This window comes from Tachyglossus aculeatus, chromosome 4 (assembly GCF_015852505.1).
Source record: "Tachyglossus aculeatus isolate mTacAcu1 chromosome 4, mTacAcu1.pri, whole genome shotgun sequence".
NCBI lineage: Eukaryota > Metazoa > Chordata > Mammalia > Monotremata > Tachyglossidae > Tachyglossus > Tachyglossus aculeatus.
In genome coordinates, this window is record NC_052069.1 from 50,007,893 (window position 1) to 50,031,252 (window position 23,360).

A 23,360-nucleotide genomic window follows, 5' to 3' on the forward strand; every position below is an offset into this window, starting at 1 on the left:
ACCTTCATTCATCCTCCCTTCCATCCCCACAACACATATGTATATATGTATATATGTTTGTACGTATTTATTACTCTATTTATTTATTTATTTTACTTGTACATATCTATTCTAGTTATTTTATTTTGTTAATATGTTTTGTTTTGTTCTCTGTCTCCCCCTTCTAAACTGTGAGCCCACTGTTGGGTAGGGACTGTCTCTATATGTTGCCAACTTGTACTTCCCAAGCGCTTAGTACAGTGCTCTGCACTCAGTAAGTGCTCAATAAATACGATTGATTGATTGGTATGTATATATTTGTAATTTATTTATTTATTTATATTAATGTCTATCTCCTCCTCTAGACTGTGAGCTCGCTGTGAATAATAATAATAATAATAATAATGTTGGCATTTGTTAAGTGCTTACTATGTGCCAAGCACTGTTCTAAGCCCTGGGGAGGTTACAAGGCGATCAGGTTGTCCCAAGGGGGGCTCACAGTCTTCATCCCCATTTACAGATGAGGGAACTGAGTCTCAGAGAAGTTAAGTGATTTGTCCAAAGTCACACAGCTGACAAGCGGTGGAGCCGGGATTTGAACCCATGACCTCTGACTCCAAAGCCCGGGCTCTTTCCACTGGGCCACGTTGTTTCTCTATTTGTTAAGTGCTTACTAAGTGCAAAGCACTATTCTAAGCGCTGGGGAGGTTACAAGGTGATCAGGTTACAAGGTGATTGGACACCTTTTAGACTGTGAGCCCACTGTTGGGTAGGGACTGTCTCTATATGTTGCCAATTTGTACTTCCCAAGCGCTTAGTACAGTGCTCTGCACATAGTAAGCACTCAATAAATACAATTGATGATGATGATCAGGTTGTCCCATGGGGGGCTCACAGTTTTAATCCCCATTTTACAGATGAGGTAACTGAGGCCCAGAGAAGTTAAGTGACTTGCCCAAAGTCACACAGCTGACAGTTGGCGGAGCCAGGATTTGAACCCATGACCTCTGACTCCAAAGCCCGGGCTCTTTCCACTGAGCTACGCTGCTTCTCCAACAGAATATGTGTTTGTTGTTATACTGTACTTTCCCAAGCGCTTAGTACAGTGCTTTTGCACACAGTATGCACTCAATAAATATAAATGATTGAATGAATGAATGCTTTGCATACAGTAAGCACTCAATCAATAGGACTGAATGAATTAGAGAAGCAGCGTGACTCAGTGGAAAGAGCCCGGGCTTGGGAGCCAGAGGTCGTGGATTCTAATCCCAGCTCCACCACGTCTGCTGTGTGACCTTGGGCAAGTCACATAACTTCTATGGGCCTCAGTTCCCTCATCTGTAAAATAGAGATGAAGACTGTGAGCCCCACATGGGACAACCTGATCACCTTGTATCCTCCCCAGCGCTTAGAACAGTGCTTCACACATAGTAAGCGCTTAACAAATGCCATCATCGTTACTATTATTACAAATAATGATGGTATTTGTTAAGCGCTTAACTATGTGCCAGGCACTGTACTAAGCGCTGGGGTTGATACGAGCAAATTGGGTTGGACACTGTCCCTGTCCCATTGGGGGCTCACAGTCTCAATCTCCGTTTTAGAGATGAGGGAACTGAGGCCCAGAGAAGTGAAGTGACTTGCCCAAGGTCACACAGGAGACAAGTGGCCGAGGCAGGATTAGAACCCATGACCTTCTGACTCGCAGGCCCGAGCTCTATCCACTATACCGTGCTGCCTCTCTTATGAATGAATGAATATTATTATTAGGAAGCTGAGAGGACACTTCATACTTCTCTTAATTACACGGCAAACAATAAGTGCTCAGTGAATTAACTCTCCTCAAAAGTGTGAATCAACTCTCCTCAATACTGCTGTATTGTCCTACCCCTCATCCTCTGCCTCTCCTACCCTAACCCTACTCAGTCCTAATACATCCCAACTCCACCACATGTGTGACCTGTGTGACCTTGGGCAAGTCACTTAACTTCTCTGAGCCTCAGTTACCTCATCTGGAAAATGGGGACTAAGACTCTCCCCCCACCCCCATGGGACAACCTGATCACTTTGTATCCCCCGCCACACAGTGCTTTGAATGAATGAATGAATGATGGCATCTATTAAGCACTTACTACGTGCAAAGCACTGATCTAAGTGCTGGGGAGGTTACAGGAGATCAGGTTGTCCCACCGGGGGCTCACAGTCTTAATCCTCATTTTACAGATGAGGGAACTGAGGCACAGAGAAGTTAAATGACTTGCCCAAAGTCACACAGCTGACAATTGGCAGAGCCGGGATTCAAACCCCTGACCCAACTCCAAAGCCCGTGCTCTTTCCACTGAGTCATGCTGCTTTGCACATAGTAAGTGCTTAACAAATGCCATTATTATTATTATTATTATTATTATTATTATTATTATTATTATTATTATTATCATTATTATTATTATTATCCTTTCCCCCTCTGTCCATTTTCACCTACTGCCGTTCCTCCTCCTCCCCCAGCTCATGCTTTCACTACTTCCAATTACGGGATACAAAAAATAATCTTTGATTCCCTCATCAAAAATCGGAGTGGGGTGATCACATCAGTAAAAAAGAATCACTTCCTCACAAGAGAAAAGAATTACTTCGATTCTGCAAATAAAGATTTGCTTTATTTTTCAAAAATTAATTTTCTTTGTTCCATTTTATTACACCCCCACCCCCTTCGTGTGGCTTCTTTGAATAGCACGGCGAATCTTTTTAGCCTTGTCCACCTACCTAGAAAATGGCTAGTCACGCCTACCACAAAGGCACCCGGGTTCCTTAAACAGTTCTGTTCGAGCATGAAATTTCCCCAAATACACGGCAGGGAAGAACGGTCCTATCTTTGTACACTGAATAGTACAGTCAGGCATCCTTTTCAAAATGCCAGGCTATTTGGAAAAAGTATCCTGCGGCTGAGAACTGTGTTTCATGGCAGACAGAAATTTGATTTGGAAGAGCGAAAGGAATTAGGCGGGAAGCCTTTCGGACGTGTGATAGATGCAAAAGCTCCACGATGAATTTTAAAAGAAGAGCTGAGCAAGTTCAGAAGTGCGTGTGCATAGCAATGTAGCCAATATAAACTCCAAACTGAGAGGGAGAGAGGGAGGGGCAAACCTAATGAAACAACTCTGACTTTTCGACAGCTCAATATATTCCAAACAAGGGAATTATGTCACAGAAAAACGTTCTCAAGGGCAACCACCCTGGTTCACTTTCACAAGCAGCCCCTTGAACCGCTTGAAAAAGACACTGCAAAATCTAGGGTCTTGTAGCGGATGCCCATTTTGTGGTGAGTTTTTCTGGACTGATTTGGGTTCACAGAGACTTTAAGAACCACATTCGGGTTTTCTGAAGTGACTAAATGCATAAGGTTCCTCCGATGATATCTCAGAAATAAGAGTTTAGCTTACCGGCGGCTGGGAGGATTCCTCCGATCTCTTCTGTTCAAAAGAACAGATTTTCTCAGCGCTCATTTCATCTGTATCGGCGAAGACATAATGTCTTGGTTTGTAGGCGGGGGACAAGCTCCCAAGAAGCCTGAGGATTTCTGTGGTATGTCCTCCTGAAAAACACAATCAAGGATCCATCAGATTGGGAAATCCACAGTGTTGTGAGCCCCATGTGGGACATGGACTGGGGCCAACCTGATTAGCTTGTAACTATCCCAACACTTAGTATGGTGCCTGGCACATAGTAAGTGCTTAACATTCATTCATTTATTCAACCGTATATATTGAGCGCTTACTGTGTGCAGAGCACTGTACTAAGCGCTTGGGAAGTACAAGTTGGCAACATATAAAGACGGTCCCTACCCAACAGTGGGCTCACAGTCTAGAAGGGGGACAAATACCATTCAAATAAATATATACCTATATAAATCTACACATATATACATATTAACACAAATATATATAACTATATAGTGTGTATATTTATACAAATACACACACACAAACACACACACACACACATAAATTCAACAGCCTTCTGAGGTCTAGTTGTCTGTCGGACAGACGATTACTCTGCCCTCCTTCAAAGCCTTATTGAAGGCCCAACTCCTCCAAGAGGCCTTCCATGACTTAAGCTCTCCTTTCCTCTTCTCCCACTCCCTTCTGCGTCACCTGGACTTGTCCCCTTCATTCATCCCCGCTTCCAGTCCCACAGCATTTATGTACATATCTGTAATTTTATTTATTCATAAATAAATATAAATATAGGGGGAGATGTCTGTCTCCCCCTCTAAGCTGTAAATGTGTTGTGGCCAGGGACTGTTTCTGTTATATTGTGTATATATATATATATACACATATATATATATATATATATGTTTGTACGTATTTGTACGTATTTATTACTCTATTTATTTATTTTCCTTGTGCATAGCCATTCTATTTATTTTATTTTGTTAATATGTTTTGTTTTGATCTCTGTCTCCCCCTTCTAAACTGTGAGCCAGCTGTTGGGTAGGGACCGTCTCTATATGTCTCTATATGTTGCCAACTTGTACTTCCCAAGCGCTTAGTACAGTGGTCTGCACACAGTAAGCGCTCAATAAATACGATTGATTGATTATATTGTTATATTGTATACTCCCCAGAGCTTAGTAAAGTGCTCTGCACACTGTAAGCTTTCAAAAAAATACAACTGACTGACATATATACACATATATATGTATATATAAACAGAAGGAGGTTTATCCAACTTGTTTCCGAAGAAGCATTCACCTTCACCATGAATCTATCAATCAATCAATGGTAATAATTGAATACTTATTGTGTGCAGGGCACTGTACTAAGCACTTGAGAGAGGACAACAGAATTAGTTTGCACGAGCCCTGCCTTTGAGGACCTTATACTCTCCTGGGGAAGACAGACTCTAAGGTGATGGAGGTCTTGTGGAAACCGCTTAGAAGGTGCAGCTTGGGGACTGAAGGCGTTGGGGGACATTAGAAATTAATTGGGGAAGGCTTCCCGGAGGAGGTGTGATTTCAGCAGGACTATGACCATGGGGAAGGCTGTGATCTGCCAGATTTGAAGGGGAAGGGAGCTCCAGGCGTGGTGATGGATGTAAGCAAGAGGCTGGAGGCGGGAAAGAAGAGAACGAAGCACAGTGACGTGGTGAGAAGGAGAGGTGGAAAGGAATGAGGAGTGTGAGCTGGAGTGTAGTGGGAGAAGGGAGTGGATAAGTAGGAGGGTGAGAGCTGCTTGTGTGCCTAAAAGCCCACCAGGGATCAGGATTTTCTACTTGATGCAGAGAGGAATGGGTGGTTGTTAAAGGCTTTTGAGTGGGAAAATATACACAGAACATTAATAATAATAATAATAATGATGGCATTTGTTAAGCGTTTACTATGTGCAAAGTACTGTTCTAAGCACTGGGGGGGATACAAGGTGATCAGGTTGTCCCACGTGGGGCTCACAGTCTTAGTCCCCATTTTACAGATGAGGCAACTGAGGCTCAGAGAAGTTAAGTGACTTGCCCAAGGTCACAGAGCAGACGTGGTGGAGTCGGGATCAGAACCCATGACCTCCCAAACCCAGGCTCTTTCCACTGAGCCGTGCTGAATGATTCAGCAGCAGAGTGAAGCATGAACTATTCAAGGGAGAGACTGAGGCAGGGAGGTCAGTAAGGAGGCTGATGCAGTAGTCTAGCTGGGATAGGTCAAGGGCTTTCGTTTTCTTCTTTTTTTTATGGTATTCATTAAGTCATACCATGTGCCAGGCACTATACTACGCGCTGGGGTAGACACATGCTAGTCAGGTTGGACACAGTCTCTGTCCCACATGGGGCTCACACTCTCAATCCTCATTTTACAGATGAGGTAACTGAGGCCCAGAGAAGTGAAGTGACTTTCCCAAGGCCACACAGCAGACAAGTGGCAGAGGCAGGATTAGAACCCAGGTCCTTCTGACTCTCGGGCCTGGACTTTACCCACTAGGCCATGTCACTTCTTGGCCTGGCATGGTGTCAGGTGGATGGAGAGGAATGGCAGATCCTGGAAAAGTCTTTGGGGAAGAAATGACAGGATTTGGTGACAGACCGAATGCATATGATGTCATCAACATCATCATCATCAATCGTATTTATTGAGCACTTACTATGTGCAGAGCACTGTACTAAGCGCTTGGGAAGTACAAATTGGCAACATATAGAGACAGTTCCTTCCCAACAGTGGGCTCACAGTCTAGAAGGGGGATATTGATAAATAACGGTGTCATTATGTTACACTGTGTACTGAGAGAAATAGATGCAGTGATTTACATCTCTTAGTGTCCAGTACTGGCGAGGGCCATCAGTGGCCACCCTCAACTCCCACTGCAAGGGAAAAATCACCGGCATTAATGTTCTTACGTTACATTAATTGTGGTACTAACCAAGTGCTTCCTATAAGCCAAGCACTGAATTGAGCACTGGGGTAGATTTATGACGTGCAGATCAGACACAATCCCTGTCTCCCATGGGGCTCCCAGTCTAAATAGAAGGCAGATCAGGGACTGAATCCCCATTTTACAGAAGAGGAAACTGAGAGACGAGGTCCAGAGAAGTTAAGTGACTTCTCCAAGGTCACACAGCAGGCAAACAGAAGACTCAAGATTAGAACCCAGGTCCTCCGACTCCCAAGCCTATATTCTTTCCACTAGGGGTTTGTATTTATTCTATTTTTTCTAAGAAATGCATCAAGTTTATTACTTCTACAGCTAAAAAAGTTGGTAACTGGTAAAAAAAAAGGTGATCTTTCTAGATCACAATAAATAATAATAATTATTATTATTATTAATATTGGCATTTCTTTTTCATCCACATAGGATTTAAGGCTCTCTCCCCCGACTCTCAATTGAGAGGGGAAGAGGATCAAATAAATTAATTCATGAGTACTAGCAGTGGACTATTTGCTTGGGTCCCAGTACAGACCAAAAACAAAACACATGGTTCCCTGCTCTCAGAGACCTTACAAAATACGGCCTTCCTTTCCTCCTCCCCTCCCCAACTTTAGGTTCAGAAGCTAAAAATAATACCTACTATTATTATTAATACATATTATTATATTATTAATAGAATGATTAGTATTGATCTATTATTAATAATAACAAAAATAATGATATTTGTTAAGCACTTACTTTGTGCCAAGCACTGTTCTAAGAGCAGGGGGAGAAACAAGGTAATTAGGTTGTCTCATGTGAGGCTCACAGTCTTAATCTCCATTTTACAGATGAGGTAAATGAGGCCCAGAGAAGTGAAGTGACTTCCCCAAAGTCACACAGCTGACAAGTGGTGGAGCAGGGATTAGATCCCACGACTTCTGACTTCCAAGCCCATGCTCTTTTCATTAAGCCATGCTGCTTCTCTAATGACGGTATTTGTTAAGCACTTACTACGAACCATGTACTGTTCTAAGTGCTGGGGCAATCAATCAATCAATCAATCGTATTTATTGAGTGCTTACTGTGTGCAGAGCACTGTACTAAGCACTTGGGAAGTACAAGTTGGCAACATGTAGAGACAGTCCCTACCCAACAGTGGGCTCACAGTCTAGAAGGGGGAGACAGAGAACAAAACCAAACATACTAACAAAATAAAATAAATAGAATAGATATGTACAGGTAAAATAAATAAATAAATAAATAGAGTAATAAATATGTACAAACAGATATACATATATACAGGGGCAGATACCAGCTAATCAAGTTGTCCCATGCAGAGTTCACATTCTTAATCTCCATTTTACAGATGAGGTCACTGAAGCACAGAGAAATTAAGCGACTTGCCCAAAGTCACACAGCTGACAAATGAGCTCCCTCCTTCCTCTCCCCCTCCTCCTCCTCTCCATCCCACCCCCATCTTACCTCCTTCCCTTCCCCACAGCACCTGTATATATGTATGTATGTTTGTACATATTTATTACCCTATTTATTTATTTATTTTACTTGTACATATCCATTCTATTTATTTTATTTTGTTAATATGTTTGGTTTTGTTCTCTGTCTCCCCCTTCTAGACTGTGAGCTCACTGTTGGGTAGGGACTGTCTCTATATGTTGCCAACTTGTACTTCCCAAGCGCTTAGTACAGTGCTCTGCACACAGTAAGCGCTCAATAAATATGATTGATTGATTGATTGATTGATTGATTAGAACCCACAACCTCTGACTCCTAACGATGGTACTTGTTAAGTGCTTACTATACTGTTCTAAGCAACGGGATAGACATAAATTAATCACGTTGGACCCAGTCCCTGTCCCTCATGGGGCTCCCAGTCTTAATCCCCATTTTACAGATGAGGTGACTGAGGCCCAGAAAAGTGAAGTGACTTGTCCAAGGTCACCTAGCAGATATGTGGCAGAGCAGGGATTAGAACCCAGGTCTTTCTGATTCCCAAGCCCAGGCTCTCTATCCACTAAGCCATGCTGCTTCTCTAGCCACACTGGGTGGGAGAAATCCAGGGAATCCCCTTAAACTCATCTTTGGGCCTGGAAAGCAGACATTCTCTGCATTCTCTCTCTTTTAGACTGTGAGCCCACTGTTGGGTAGGGACTGTCTCTATATGTTGCCAACTTGTACTTCCCAAGCGCTTAGTACAGTGCTCTGCACAAAGTAAGCGCTCAATAAATACGATTGATTGATTTCTTTCTCAGTCTCTCTCTCACTCTTTAAATCGTATTTGTTATGCGCTTACTAGGTTCCAGGCACAGCACAAAGTACTGGGGTAGATAGAAGATCATCAGGTTGGACACAGCCCCTGTCCCACATGGGGCTCACAGTCTTCATCCCCATTTCACAGATTAGGTAACTGAGGCACAGAGAAGATAAGTGATTTGCCCAAGGTCACACGGCAGACAGGTGATGGAGCCGGGATTAGAACCCTGGTCTTTTAAATGGTCCAGGATATTTGGCTTTCTGAAGCAGGCTGAGTTCCAAACGGATAAAGCATTAAGTGAGTTTGCTGTGGTTGATTAGCACAGAATTGGAGTGAATAATGGAAAAACTCTATGAGACCTTTTCTAAATCCCTGGTATTTTCCATAAAAATCAATCAATCAATCAATCATATTTATTGAGCGCTTACTGTGTGCAGAGCACTGTACTAAGGGCTTGGGAAGTACAAGTTGGCAACATATAGAGACGTATAGAGACGGTCCCTACCCAGCAGTGGGCTCACAGTCTAAAAAATGAGTTTAACCTGAAAACAGTAGCCCTATACTTAGAATACATGTTTATTTATTTGGTTTGTCAAGCTTTGATCTCCGTTTATGTTTGTGATTTGAAGTTTCTGAGGTCAGGAGTCAGTGAGCCCACTGTTGGGTAGGGATTGCCTCTATCTGTTGCTGAATTGCACTTTCCAAGTGCTTAGGACATTGTTAGGAGTCAGTGAGCCCATTGTTAGGTAGGGATTGCCTCTATCTGTTGCTGAATTGCACTTTCCAAGTGCTTAGTACATTGCTCTGCACACAGTAAGCGCTCAATAAATACGACTGAATGAATGAATGAATCTGTTTCATTTGCTTTGTGCGGCATTCAGCATTCAGCAATCACCTTGCCCGCCTCCATCCCCAATAAAGAATTACTCCAAACTCTAACCCACCAAGTCCTTATGTACAGCTATATTCCCCCACTGCTGTATCTTTAATACCATTTTTGGAATGATGACCTTTTAGATTAATAATTAATAATAATTGTCATTTTTGTTAAGCGCTTACTACGTGCTAAGTACTGTACTACGTATTGGGGTAGATACAGGATAATCAAGTCCCACATGGGCACACCATCGAAATTGGAGGGAGAACAGGTGTTGAATCCTCATTTTAGACTGTGAGCCCACTGTTGGGTAGGGACTGTCTCTATATGTTGCCAACTTGTACTTCCCAAGCGCTTAGTACAGTGCTCTGCACACAGTAAGCGCTCAATAAATACGATTGATGATGATGATTTTGCACATGAGGGAACTGAGGCACAGAGAAGTGACTTGCCCGAGGTCACACAGCCAGGTATATGGAGGAGTGGTCCTCTGACACCCAGGCAGTGCTCTTTCCACTAGGCCATGCTGATGATCTAGTAAGCACTTAAATACAAAGAGCTTAGTACAGTGCTCTGCACACAGTAAGCACTCAATAAATACAATCGAATGAACGAAATGCCATAATTATGAATTATTATTATCTAGTTCATACGTTTGTCATTTTTCGTCAAAACCTGGGCCCTACTTCACATGCGGAATGTAAAATTCTACTTAAGCCTCTAAGAATACCCAGGCATACACAGGAAGAATGTGCCCCTGGAAAAAAAAAAAACACTGCATGCTATTTTCCTTTACAAATCTATAACTTCTTTTTCACCCCCGGCCCACGTCATCCCCCGGGCCTGGAATGCCCTCCCTCTGCCCATCCGCCAAGCTAGCTCTCTTCCTCCCTTCAAGGCCCTGCTGAGAGCTCACCTCCTCCAGGAGGCCTTCCCAGACTGAGCCCCCTCCTTCCTCTCCCCCTCGTCCCCCTCTCCTTCCCCCCCATCTTACCTCCTTCCCTTCCCCACAGCACCTGCATATATGCATATATGTTTGTACATATTTATTACTCTATTTATTTATTTATTTATTTTACTTGTACATATCTATTCTATTTATTTTATTTTGTTAGTATGTTTGGTTGTTTTTTTTTTCTCTGTCTCCCCCTTTTAGACTGTGAGCCCAATGTTGGGTAGGGACTGTCTCTATGTGTTGCCAATTTGTACTTCCTAAGTGCTTAGTACAGTGCTCTGCACATAGTAAGCACTCAATAAATATGATTGATTGATTGATTGATTGATTTCACAAACGGTGATGTAGTCAAGGGGCCCATCCATCCTTGGAAGGAGCTGAAGGAATTTTTGGGCAGACATTCATTCATTCAACTGTAGCTAATGAGCACTTACTGTGTGCAGAGCACTGTACTAAGTGTTTGGGAGAGTACAATCCAACAATATAACAGACACATTCCCTGCCCACAGTGAGCTTTTAGAGAAGCAGCCTGGCTCAGTGGAAAGAGCCCGGGCTTGGGAGTCAGAGGTCATGGGTTCAAATCCCAGCTCCGCCAATTGTCAGCTGTGTGACTTTGGGCAAGTCACTTAACTTCTCTGTGCCTCAGTTACCTCATCTGTAAAATGGGGATGAAGACTGTGAGCCCCCCGTGGGACAACCTGATCACCTTGTATCCCCCCCAGCGCTTAGAACAGTGCTTTGCACATAGTAAGCGCTTAATAAATGCCATTATTATTATTATTATTATTAAGCAGCATGGCTTAGTGGAAAGAGTGTGGACTGGGGCGTCAGAAGGTCGTGGGTTCTAATCCCGGCTCCGCCGCTTGTCAGCTGTGTGACTTTGGGCAAGTCACTTCACTTCTCTGGGCCTCAGTGACCTCATCTGTAAAATGGGGACTAAGACTGTGAGCCCCACGGTGGGACAACCTGGTAACCTTGTATCTAGCCCAGCGCTTAGAAAAGTGCTTGGCACATAGTAAGTGCTTAACAAATACCATCATTATTATTCTAGTCTAGAGGGGGGCACACGAGGCTCAGAACGTGCCCCAGGAGGGAGCAGTGGCCATCTATGCCACTTCTGGATATGTTTGTACATATTTATTACTCTATCTATTTATTTATTTATTTATTTTACTTGTACATATCTATTCTATTTATTTTATTTTGTTAGTATGTTTGGTTTTGTTCTCTGTCTCCCCCTTTTAGACTGTGAGCCCACTGTTGGGTAGGGACTGTCTCTATATGTTGCCATCTTGTACTTCCCAAGCGCTTAGTACAGTGCTCTGCACACAGTAAGCGCTCAATAAATACGATTGATTGATTGATTGATTGATTCTGGAAAGGTGGCCCCATGGCTGCCATGCTGGAGACCCTTCTCTCAGGACTTTGCTCCCCCTCCACCCCCAACAAAGGATTGCTCCAAACTCTTACCCTCCAAGTCCTTATATACAGATATACTCCCCCAGCTATAATTTATTTATCCAAGTCCTTATATACAGATATACCCACCCCCCCAGCTATAATTTATTTAAGTGTCTATGTAACCTGTTAAACTGTAATTTCTTTGAGGGCAAGAATCAGGTCTATCAATCAATCAATCAATCGTATTTATTGAGTGCTTACTGTGTGCAGAGCACTGTACTAAGCGCTTGGGAAGTACAAGTTGGCAACATATAGAGACAGTCCCTACCCAACAGTGGGCTCACAGTCTAAAAGGCACATTTCCTCCAGCCTTCAAGACACCTGTGCTTCTGACCCCATTCCTTCTCATCTCATGAAATCTCTCGCTCCATCCCTTCTCCCCTCCTTAACATCCATCTTCAACCACTCACTCTCCACTGGTTCCTTCCCCTCTGCCTTCAAACATGCCCATGTCTCTCCCATCCTAAAAAAAACCCTCTCTTGATCCCACCTCACCTTCTAGTTATCGCCCCATATCCCTCCTACCATTCCTTTCCAAACTCCTTGAACGAGTTGTCTACACGCGCTGCCTAGAATTCCTCAACAACAACTCTCTCCTCGACCCCCTCCAGTCTGGCTTCCGTCCCCTTCATTCCACGGAAACTGCGCTCTCAAAGGTCACCAATGACCTCCTGCTTGCCAAATCCAACGGCTCATACTCTGTCCTAATCCTCCTCGACCTCTCAGCTGCCTTTGACACTGTGGACCACCCCCTTCTCCTCAACACGCTATCTGACCTTGGCTTCCCAGACTCCGTCCTCTCCTGGTTCTCCTCTTATCTCTCCGGTCGTTCTTTCTCAGTCTGTTTTGCAGGCTCCTCCTCCCCCTCCCATCCTCTTACTGTGGGGGTTCCACAAGTTTCAGTGCTTGGTCCCCCCTTCTGTTCTCAATCTACACGCACTCCCTTGGTGACCTCATTCACTCCCACAGCTTCAACTATCATCTCTACGCTGATGACACCCAGATCTCCATCTCTGCCCCTGCTCTCTCCCCCTCCCTCCAGGCTCGCATCTCCTCCTGCCTTCAGGACATCTCCATCTGGATGTCCGCCCGCCACCTAAAGCTCAACATGTCGAAGACTGAACTCCTTGTCTTCCCTCCCAAACCTTGTCCTCTCCCTGACTTTCCCATCTCTGTTGACGGCACTACCATCCTTCCCGTCTCACAAGCCCGCAACCTTGGTGTCATCCTCGACTCCGCTCTCTCATTCACCCCTCACATCCAAGCCGTCACCAAAACCTGCCGGTCTCAGCTCCGCAACATTGCCAAGATCCGCCCTTTCCTCTCCATCCCAACCGCTACCCTGCTCATTCAAGCTCTCATCCTATCCCGTCTGCACTACTGCATCAGCCTTCTCTCTGATCTCCCATCCTCGTGTCTCTCTCCACTTCAATCCATACTTCATGCTGCTGCCCGGATTATCTTTGTCCGGAAACGCTCTGGGCATATTGCTCCCCTCCTCAAAAATCTCCAGTGGCTACCAATCAATCTGCGCATCAGGCAGAAACTCCTCACCCTGGGCTTCAAGGCTGTCCATCGCCTCGCCCCCACCTACCTCACCTCCCTTCTCTCCTTCTCCAGCCCAGTTTGCACCCTCCGCTCCTCCGCCGCTGATCTCCTCACCGTACCTCGTTCTCGCCTGTCCCGCCGTCGACCCCCGGCCCACGTCATCCCCCGGGCCTGGAATGCCCTCCCTCTGCCCATCCGCCAAGCTAGCTCTCTTCCTCCCTTCAAGGCCCTGCTGAGAACTCACCTCCTCCAGGAGGCCTTCCCAGACTGAGCCCCTTCCTTCCTCTCCCCCTCGTCCCCCTCTCCATCCCCCCATCTTACCTCCTTCTCTTCCCCACAGCACCTGTATATATGTATATATGTTTGTACATATTTATTACTCTATTTATTTATTTATTTATTTATTTTACTTGTACATATCTATTCTATTTATTTTATTTTGTTAGTATGTTTGGTTTTGTTCTCTGTCTCCCCCTTTTAGACTGTGAGCCCACTGTTGGGTAGGGACTGTCTCTATATGTTGCCAATTTGTACTTCCCAAGCGCTTAGTACAGTGCTCTGCACATAGTAAGCGCTCAATAAATACGATTGATGATGATGATCTCTACCTGGACGTTCTCCTGTCACCTCAAGCTTAACATGTCCAAAACCTAGCTCTTTATCTTTCCACCCAAACCCTGTCCTCCCCCTGACTTTCCCACCACTGTAGACGGCACCACCATCCTTCCTGTCTCACAGGCCCAAGACCTTGACTCCTCTCTTTCATTCCACCCACATATTCAATCCATCACTAAATCCTGTCGGTTCCACCATCACAACATCGCTAAAATCCGCCTTTTCCAAACTGTCACCACATGAATCCAATCACTCATCCTATCCTGCCTGGATTACTGCCTCAACCTCCTTGCTGACCTCCCAGCCTCCTGTCTTTCCCCACTCCAGTCCAGATATTTGTTTACAGAAACACTCAGGACATTCAGTCACCCCACTCCTCGAAAGACTCCAGTGATTGCCTATCCAACTCTGCCTCAAACAAAGACTCCTCACCATTGGTTTTAAAGCAGCCTGGAATGCCCTCCCTTCTCAAATCTGACGGATGATTTACTCTCCCCCAATTCAAAGCCTTATTTGAAGGCACATCTCCTCCAAGAAGCCTTCCCTGACTAGGCTCCCCATTCCTCTTCCACCCCCTTCCGCGGCACCCGGACCCGTTTCCTTTGTTCTTCCCCCCTCACAGCCCCACAGCACTTACATACCTATCTGTCATTCATTTATTCATTCAATCATATCTATTAGAGCGCTTACTGTGTGCAGAGCACTGTACTGAGCGCTTGGGAAGTACAAATCGGCAACAAATAGAGACGGTCCCTTCCCAACAACGGGCTCATGTTTATTTATATTAATGTCTGTCTCCCCCTCCCTCTAATAGTAATAATAATGATGGTATTTGTTAAGCGCTTACTATGCGCAAAGCACTGTTCTAAGCGCTGGGGGGATACAAGGTGATCAGGTTGTCCCACGTGGGGCTCACAATCTTAATCCCCATTTTCCAGATGAGGGAACTGAGGCCCAGAGAAGTGAAGTGACTTGCCCAAAGTCACCCAGCTGACAATTGGCGGAGCGGGGATTTGAACCCATGACCTCTGACTCCAAAGCCCATGCTCTTTCCACTGAGCCACGCTCTAGACTGTAAACTCAATGTGTGCAGGGAACATGTCTGCTTCCTGTTGCATTGTAGTCTCCCAAGCGCTTAGTACAGTGCTCTGCACACAGTAAGCGCTCAATGAATACGATTGACTGAATGAATGAAATGCAGATTGAGACTGTAAGCCCCATGTAGGAGATGGACCATGTCGAACCTGATTATCTTGTAACTACCGCAGCGAAGAAGCAGCATGGCTTAGTGGAAAGAGCACGGGCTTGGGAGTCAGAAGACATGGGTTCTAATCCCAGCTCTGCCACTTGTCTGCTGTGTGACCTTGGACAAGTCACTTCACTTCTCCTCAGTTACCTCATCTGGAAAATGGGGATTAAGACTGTGAGCACTGCGTGGGACGACTTGATTACCTTGTATCGACACAAGAGCTTACAACAGTGCTTGGCATATAGTAAGCACTTAACAAATATCATCATCATCATCAATCAGTGCCTGATGCAAAGTAAGTGCATAATAATAATAATAATAATAATAATAATAATAATAATAATAATCATGGCATTTGTTAAGTGCTTACTATGTGCCAAGGACTGATCTTACAAATATCAATTTTTAAAAAAGGAAAATACAATAAGAGTTGGTAGACATAATCCCTGCCCACAAGGAGCTTACAGTCTACAGTAAATGCCATTGCTATTGCTATCCTCTAGATTGTGAGCTCGTTGTGGGTAGGGAATGTCACTGTTTATTGTTGTGCTGTACACAATGAGCGGTTAATAAATACGAATGAATGAATGAATGAATGAATGAATGAATGAATGAATGAATACACGTCTAAGACACCCACAACTAGAACATTTCTCCAGGTGATCCCGCTGACCCTTCAGGGTCAGAGTCATGTTGCTTCAGGGTCATGTTGTTCCCCTCCCGGGTCCCAAAGACCCCACTCCTCCGACAAAGAACTGAGGCCTGGGACTCAGAAGGATCTGAGTTCTAATTCCGGCTCCCTCACTTGTCTGCTGTGTGACCTTGGGCAAGTCATTTCACACTAAGAATAACTGTTGTACTTGTTAAGCATTTACTATGTACCAGGCACTGTACTAAGTGCTGGGGTAGATACAAGCTAATCGGGTTGGACACAGTCCGTGCCCTACATGGGGCTCACAGTCTTCATCCCCATTTCACAGATGAGGGAACTGAGGCCCAGAGAAGTGAAGTGACTCTCCCAAGGTCACACAGTGGACAGGTGGCAAAGCAGGGATTAGAATGCAGGTCCTTCTGACTTCTAGTGCCATGCTCTATCCACAAGGCCATGCAAGCCCGTTGTTGGGTAGGGACCGTCTCTATATGTTGCCGACTTGTACTTCCCAAGCGCTTAGTACAGTGCTCTGCACATAGTAAGTGCTCAATAAATACGATTGAATGAAGGAATGAATGAATGCGGCTCTGTGCCTCAGTTACGTCATCTGTAAAACGAGGATTAAGACTGTGAGCTCTGGTGGGACAGGGACTGTGTCCAATCTGATCATCTTGTATCTACCTCAGTGCTTAATACAGTGCCTGGCACATAGTAAGCACTTAACAAGTACCATAAAAAGTACCAAATCAGAACCAGACAGACCAGCTTTTAATACAGTGCCTGGCAAATAGTAAGCACTTAATAAATACCATAAAAAGTACCAAATCTGTACCATTCATTCATTCAATTGTATTTATTGAGCACTTACTGTGTGCAGAGCACTGTACTAAGCACTTGGAAAGCACAATTTGGCAACCAAGACAATCCCTACCCAACAATGGGCTCACAGTCTAGAAGGAAGGAGACAAGCAACAAAACAAAACACATAGACAGGCATCAATATCATCAAAATCAATCAATCAATCAATCATATTTATTGAGCGCTTTACAGTGTGCAGAACACTGTACTAAGCACTTGGGAAGTACAAGTTGGCAACATATAGAGACAGTCCCTACCCAACAGTGGGCTCACAGTCTAGGAGAAATAAATTACAGATATATAAACATCATTAATAAGATAAATAGAAGAAGAATAATAAAGTGGAAACTGTCCCCTAGAAAACTAGGCCAATGGCAATCCTAGAGTGGTTGCATTTCAAAGAGGAATTAATTTCTGCCGTCTTCCTAATAATACACACAATCTTCTCCCCGGTTTCCACCAAGAACTGAAAAGAGCAACAAGCACAATTCTCAATTTGAGACAAGGCAATATGAGATCTTCAGTGGTAATGATAATAACAAGGATAATTAACTTTTGTGAATCGCCAACCATCCTCTTCTCAGGAGCTGTAACAATTTTATGACTGTCAAAAGGGAAAAAAATAGATTTTATCCTCTGAGAATGTCCTAAAGGAGAAAGCCCACTTGTAAATGTGCTTGTGGGCTGGTAGATTGTTATGACTTGTTTGCAAAGTTGGGCTAATAGTGGTAAATGCTTCAGTTCATATAGTCCATTCTGCAATTATAAATCAAGGCTTCTGTTACTCACGATAAGGAAATCTTAATCCCTGCTGAATCTGCTCCCGGCCAAATTAATTTTATGAGGGAATAATTTCTATCAATGTGCTTGTTTATTAACAAATCGATTCCATTCTGTTCCGTTCCATTCAGTAAAATCTACCTGAGGAAACCACCCGAAGTTCCAGGAGGAACTGGCATTGAATATAGCTGATCTTCTAAACAGGTCACGCTGGTTCTTTAACAGACAATCAACAGTATTTAGTAATAGTATTTAGCAATTTCTCTGTGAAAAAGTGTGGTTTAGTGGAAAGAGCCCGGGCTTGGGAGTCAGAGGTCATGGGTTCTAATCCCGACTCCACCACTCAGCAGCTGTGTGACTTTGGGCAAGTCACTTCACTTCTCTGGGCCTCAGTTCCCTCATCTGTAAAATGGGGATTAAGACTGTGAGACCCACGTGGGACAACCTGATCACCTTGTATCTACCCCAGTGCTTGGAACAGTGCTTGGCACATAGTAGGTCCTTAACAAATACCATCATTATGATTATTATTACTATTACTAAGCACATGGGAGAATTCTTAGTTACGATTTACGTAAAAACCCTGGTGACCCCGATTCAAAGCTTTCCCCCTCATTTTAAGCATGTGAGATTAATTATTTTGCAATTCAGTTATGATTTTTCTTCTCACCACCATCATCATTTATGACTTTTCTTCTCACCACCATCATCATTAACAAAACACCACTTATTGGGCAACTCCCACGAGCACTGTACTAGATGCTTGGAATAGATAATAATAATAATAATAATGATGGCATTTATTAAGCCCTTACTATGTGCAAATCAATCGATCAATCAATCAATCGTATTTATTGAGTGCTTACTGTGTGCAAAGCACTGTACTAAGCGCTTGGGAAGTACAAGTTGGCAACATATAGAGACAGTCCCGACCCAACAGTGGGCTCACAGTCTAAAAGGGGGAGACAGAGAACAGTGCAAAGCACTGTTCTAAGCACTGGGGAGGTTACATCAGTTTGTCCCACGGGGGGCTCACAGCCTTAACCCCCATTTTACAGATGAGGGAACGGAGGCACAGAGAAGTGAAGTGACTTGCCCAAAGTCACACAGCTGGTGATTGGCAGAGCCGGGATTGGAACCCCTGACCTCTGATTCCAAAGCCCAGGCTCTTTCCACTGAGCCACGCTGCTTCTCTAAGATAGTCAGTCAGTCAGTCAAGCGGACTTATTGAGCACTTACTGTGTGCAGAGCACTGTACTAAGCAATTGGGAGAGGACAACAGAACAATAAATGGGCACATTCCCTGCCCTCAGTGAGCTTACAGCCTGGGGGGTGGGGAGGGGTAGACGTTAATAAAAATAAATAAATTGCAGGTATGGACATAAGTGCTGTGGGGCTGGGAGGGGGATGAAAAAAGGGAGCAGGTCAGGATGACACAGAAGGGAGTGGGAGAAGAGGAAAGGAGGGCTGAGTCAGGGAAGGCCTTTTGGGGGAGATGGGTCTTCAATAAGGTTTTAAAGGAGGGGAGAGGAATTGTCTGTCGGATATGAGGAGGGAGGGCGTTCCAGGCCAGAGGCAGGACGTGGGTGAGAGGTCGGCGGTGAGATGGATGAGATGGAGGCACAGTGAGAAGGTTGGCATTAGAGGAGGCCAAGTGTGAGGGCTGGGTTGTAGTAGGAGAGTAGTGAGGTGTAATAGGAGGGGGCAAGGTGATTTAAGGCGATTGGTGAGGAGCTTCTGTTTGATGCGGAGGTAGATGGGCAACCACTGGAGTTTCTTGAAGAGTGGGGAAATGTGGCCTGAACGTTTGTGTAAAAAAATGATCCAGGCGGCAGAGTGAAGTATGGACTGGAGTGGAGACAGTCAGGAGGTTGGGAGGTCAGCAAGGAGGCTGATGCAGTAATCCAGGCGGGAGAGGAGGAATGTTAGTATTAACACGGTAGCAGTTTGGATGGAGAGGAAAGGGCAGATTTTAGCAATGTTGTGAAGGTGCTCAATTCGTTCATTTATTCAATCGTATTTATTAAGCGCTTACTGTATGCAGAGCACTGTACTAAGCACTTGGGAAGTACAAGTTGGCAACATGTAGAGATGGTCCCTACCCAACAATGGGCTCACAGTCTAGGAGGGGGAGACAGACAACAAAACGAAACATGTAGGTGTCAAAGTCGTCAGAACAAATAGAATTAAAGCTAAATGCACATCATTAACAAAATAAATAGAATAGTAAATATGTAGAAGTAGAACAGAGTAATAAATCTGTACAAATATATTTATACAAGTGCCGTGGGGAGGGGAAGGAGGTAGGGCGGGGGGGGGGGGGGAATGGGGAGGAGGAGAGGAAAAAGGGGTACAATACAATAGAGTTAGTAGACCTGGACCTTGGCCTCAAAGGGATTACAGTCTAGCAGGGAAGACAGACACTTAAATAAATTATATCTGTACACAAGGACTTGGGGTGGGTTAGAGTTTGGAGCAATCCTTTGTTGGGGGAGGGGGGAAGGGAACAGTCCTGAGAGAAGGGTCTCCAACACTGCAGCCACGGGCCACCTTTCCAGAAGTGGCAATGATGGCTGCCCATTGGCCCCTGCTCTCCCTTCTAGACTGTGAGACCGCTGTTGGGTAGGGGCCGTCTCTATATGCTGCCAACTTGTATTTCCCAAGCGCTTATTACAGTGCTCAGCACACAGTAAGCGCTCAATAGATACGATTGAATGAATTAATGAATGAATGACTGGGGCCTGGGACTCAGAAGACCTGGGTTCTAATCTCAATTCTGCCACTTGCCTGCTTTGCAACCTTAGAGAAGTCACTTGACTTCTCTGTGCCTCAGTCTACTCCTCTGCAGAATGGGGACTAAATAGCTGTTCACTCTCCCACTTAGACTGTGAGCCCCACATAGGACAGGAGCTGTGTCTATCACGTACCTACACCGGTGCTTGGCACAGTGCTCAGTACATAATAATAATAATAAATAATAATAATAATAATAATAATAGCATTTGTTAAGCGCTTACTATGTGCAAAACACTGTTCTAAGCGCTGGGGAGGATACAAGGTGATCAGGTTGTTCCACGTGGGGCTCACAGTCTTAATCCCCATTTGACAGATGAGGTAACCAAGGCCCAGGGAAGTTAAGTCACACAGCTGACAAGCTGACAAGTGGCGGACAAGTCATGACCTCTGACTCCCAAACCCGGGCTCTTTCCACTGAGCCACGCTGCTTCCCTAAGCAGTACCTAGTACACAGTAAGTGTTGAACAAATACCACAATTATTATTATTACTTAACCTCTTGGTGCTGGTTTTCCCATCTGTAAAATGGGGATACCCCTCCCAGGGTCACCCCTGGAGAGTTTCCAGTCCTCTCCCAGTCTCGGCTACGGGAGGGAGAGTGAAGCAGAGGGCTACCCATTCCATTCCTAGGTTAGCCAGTGGCTAGCGAGTGGAAGGCCATCTGCTACAAGTCAAAACTCCCCTGTGCTGGGCAACATTCATTCATTCAATTGTATTTATTGAGCGCTTACTGTGTGCAGAGCACTGTACTAAGCGCTTGGGAAGTACAAGTTGGCAACATATAGAGACGGTCCCTACCCAACAGTGGGCTAACGGTCTAGAGACGTGTTCATGGAGTCGCTACGGGTCGAAGACGACTCGTCTCTATATGCTGCCAACTTGTACTTCCCAAGCGCTTAGTACAGTGCTCTGCACACAGTAAGCGCTCAATAAATATGATTGATGATGATGATGACGACGGCGTAAGACAAGACAAAATGGGGATAAGGTACCTGCTCTCCCTACCTCTTAGACTGAGAGTCCGAGAAGCAGCATGGCCGGGTGGGTAGAGAATGGGCTTGGGTGTCAGATGGACCTGGGTTCCAATCCCGCCTCTGCCACTTGTCTGCTGTGTGACTTTTGGCAAGTCACTTCGCTTCCCTGAGTCTCAGTTCTCTCATCTGTAAAATGGGGATTCAGACTGCGAGCCCCATGTGGAACAGGGGCTGTGTCCTACCCAATTTGCCTGTATCCACTCCAGCGCTTAGAACAGTGTCTGGCACAGAGCAAGAGCTTCTGCCTGTCCACTTGTTTTGTTGTCTGTCTCCCCCTTCTAGACTGTGAGCCCGTCGTTGGGCAGGGATTGTCTCTATCTGCTGCTGAATTGTACCTTCCAAGCATTTAGTATAGTGCTCTGCACACAGTAAGCGCTCAATAAATACCACTGAATGAATGAATGAAATACCACAATCATCAGCGTGGCTCAGTGGAAAGAGCACGGGCTTTGGAGTCAGAGGTCATGGGTTCGAATCCCGGCTCCGCCACATGTCTGCTGTGTGATCTTGGGCAAGTCACTTAACTTCTCTGGGCCTCAGTGACCTCATCTGTAAAATGGGGATTAAGACTGTGAGCCCCACGTGGGACAACCTGATCACCCTGTATCCTCCCCAGCGCTTAGAACAGTGCTTTGCACATAGTAAGTGCTTAACAAATGCCTATTATTATTATTATTATCATTATTAGTTTTAGAGGAGTGACTTGCTTTCAACAGTGTTTTAAAGAGATGAACTATGCAACCAAGAGATTGAAGAGGGAAGAGGCTGAGGGCAGGAGATCCGATCCAATTTGCTTGTATTCACTCCAGCGCTTAGAACAGTGCTTGGCACGTAGCGAGAGCTTAACAAATACCACAATCATCACTATTATCGTTATTATTTTTAGGGGAGTGATTTGCTTTCAACAGTGCTTTAAAGAGATGAAATATGCAGCCAAGAGACTGAAGAGGGAAGAGGCTGAAGGAGGGTGTTATAGTAATCCAACTGGGAGATAATGAGGTCTCGGATCAGGGCGGTGGTAGTGGTGGTGGTAAAGGTGGGAAGGACCAGCGTCGGATGGAAGGCGGGTGAGGCGGCCCCTCGGGGAGCATCGTCAGTGGACAGTGTAGGGAGCGCCACTGGGGAAAAATCTGAAAGCGCCCGGCTTCCCACTGCTCTATTCGGAAGCGATGCCCAGGAGGGGAACGCAATGGCTTCTCTGGGTCTCAGCTCCCTCATTAGAGGGAATCAATCAATCAATCAATCAATCAATCGTATTTATTGAGGGCTTACTGTGGGCAGAGAGAGCACTGTACTAAGCGCTTGGGAAGTGCAAGTCGGCAACATATAGAGACAGTCCCTACTCAACAGTGGGCTCACAGTCTAAAAGGGGGAGACAGAGAACAAAACCAAACATACTAACAAAATAAAATAAATAGAATAGATAGGTACAAGTAAAATAAGTAAATAAATAAATAGAGTAATAAATATGTACAAACATATATACATATATACAGGTGCAGTGGGGAAGGGAAGGAAGTAAGATGGGGGGATGGAGAGGGGGACGAGGGGGAGAGGAAGGAAGGGGCTCAGGCTGGGAAGGCCTCCTGGAGGAGGTGAGCTCTCAGTAGGGAAGCATTGCTCAGTGGGTAAAGCAATCAATCAATCAATCAATCAATCCTATTTATTGAGCGCTTACTGTGCACAGAGCACTGTACTAAGTGCTTGGGAAGTACAAGTTGGCAACATATAGAGACGGTCCCTACCCAACAGTGGGCTCACAGTCTAAAAGGGGGAGACAGAGAATAAAACCAAACATACTAACAAAATAAAATAAAATAAAATAAGGTCAGAGCTGCAGAGGTAGATTTGACAACGATCCCTGTAGATAGGGTAATTAAAGTCTTGGGAAC

General features: G+C 44.9%; 1 protein-coding gene and 1 non-coding gene across 2 annotated transcripts in view; one reads left to right on the top strand and one right to left on the bottom strand.

Moving 5' to 3' along the window:
• ALG14 (ALG14 UDP-N-acetylglucosaminyltransferase subunit) overlaps positions 1 to 23,360 on the bottom strand; it is a 135,552-nt gene that overhangs the window by 98,698 nt on the left and 13,494 nt on the right. Inside the window, exon 5 of the mRNA XM_038745620.1 lies at positions 3,420 to 3,571. Within this exon, the coding sequence (XP_038601548.1) occupies positions 3,420 to 3,571 (152 nt within the window). The remainder of the gene's footprint in view (positions 1 to 3,419; positions 3,572 to 23,360) is intronic.
• Positions 20,969 to 21,106, top strand: LOC119927879. The gene has a single exon (XR_005450845.1). It is a non-coding gene; the product is annotated as a small nucleolar RNA SNORA7 (small nucleolar RNA).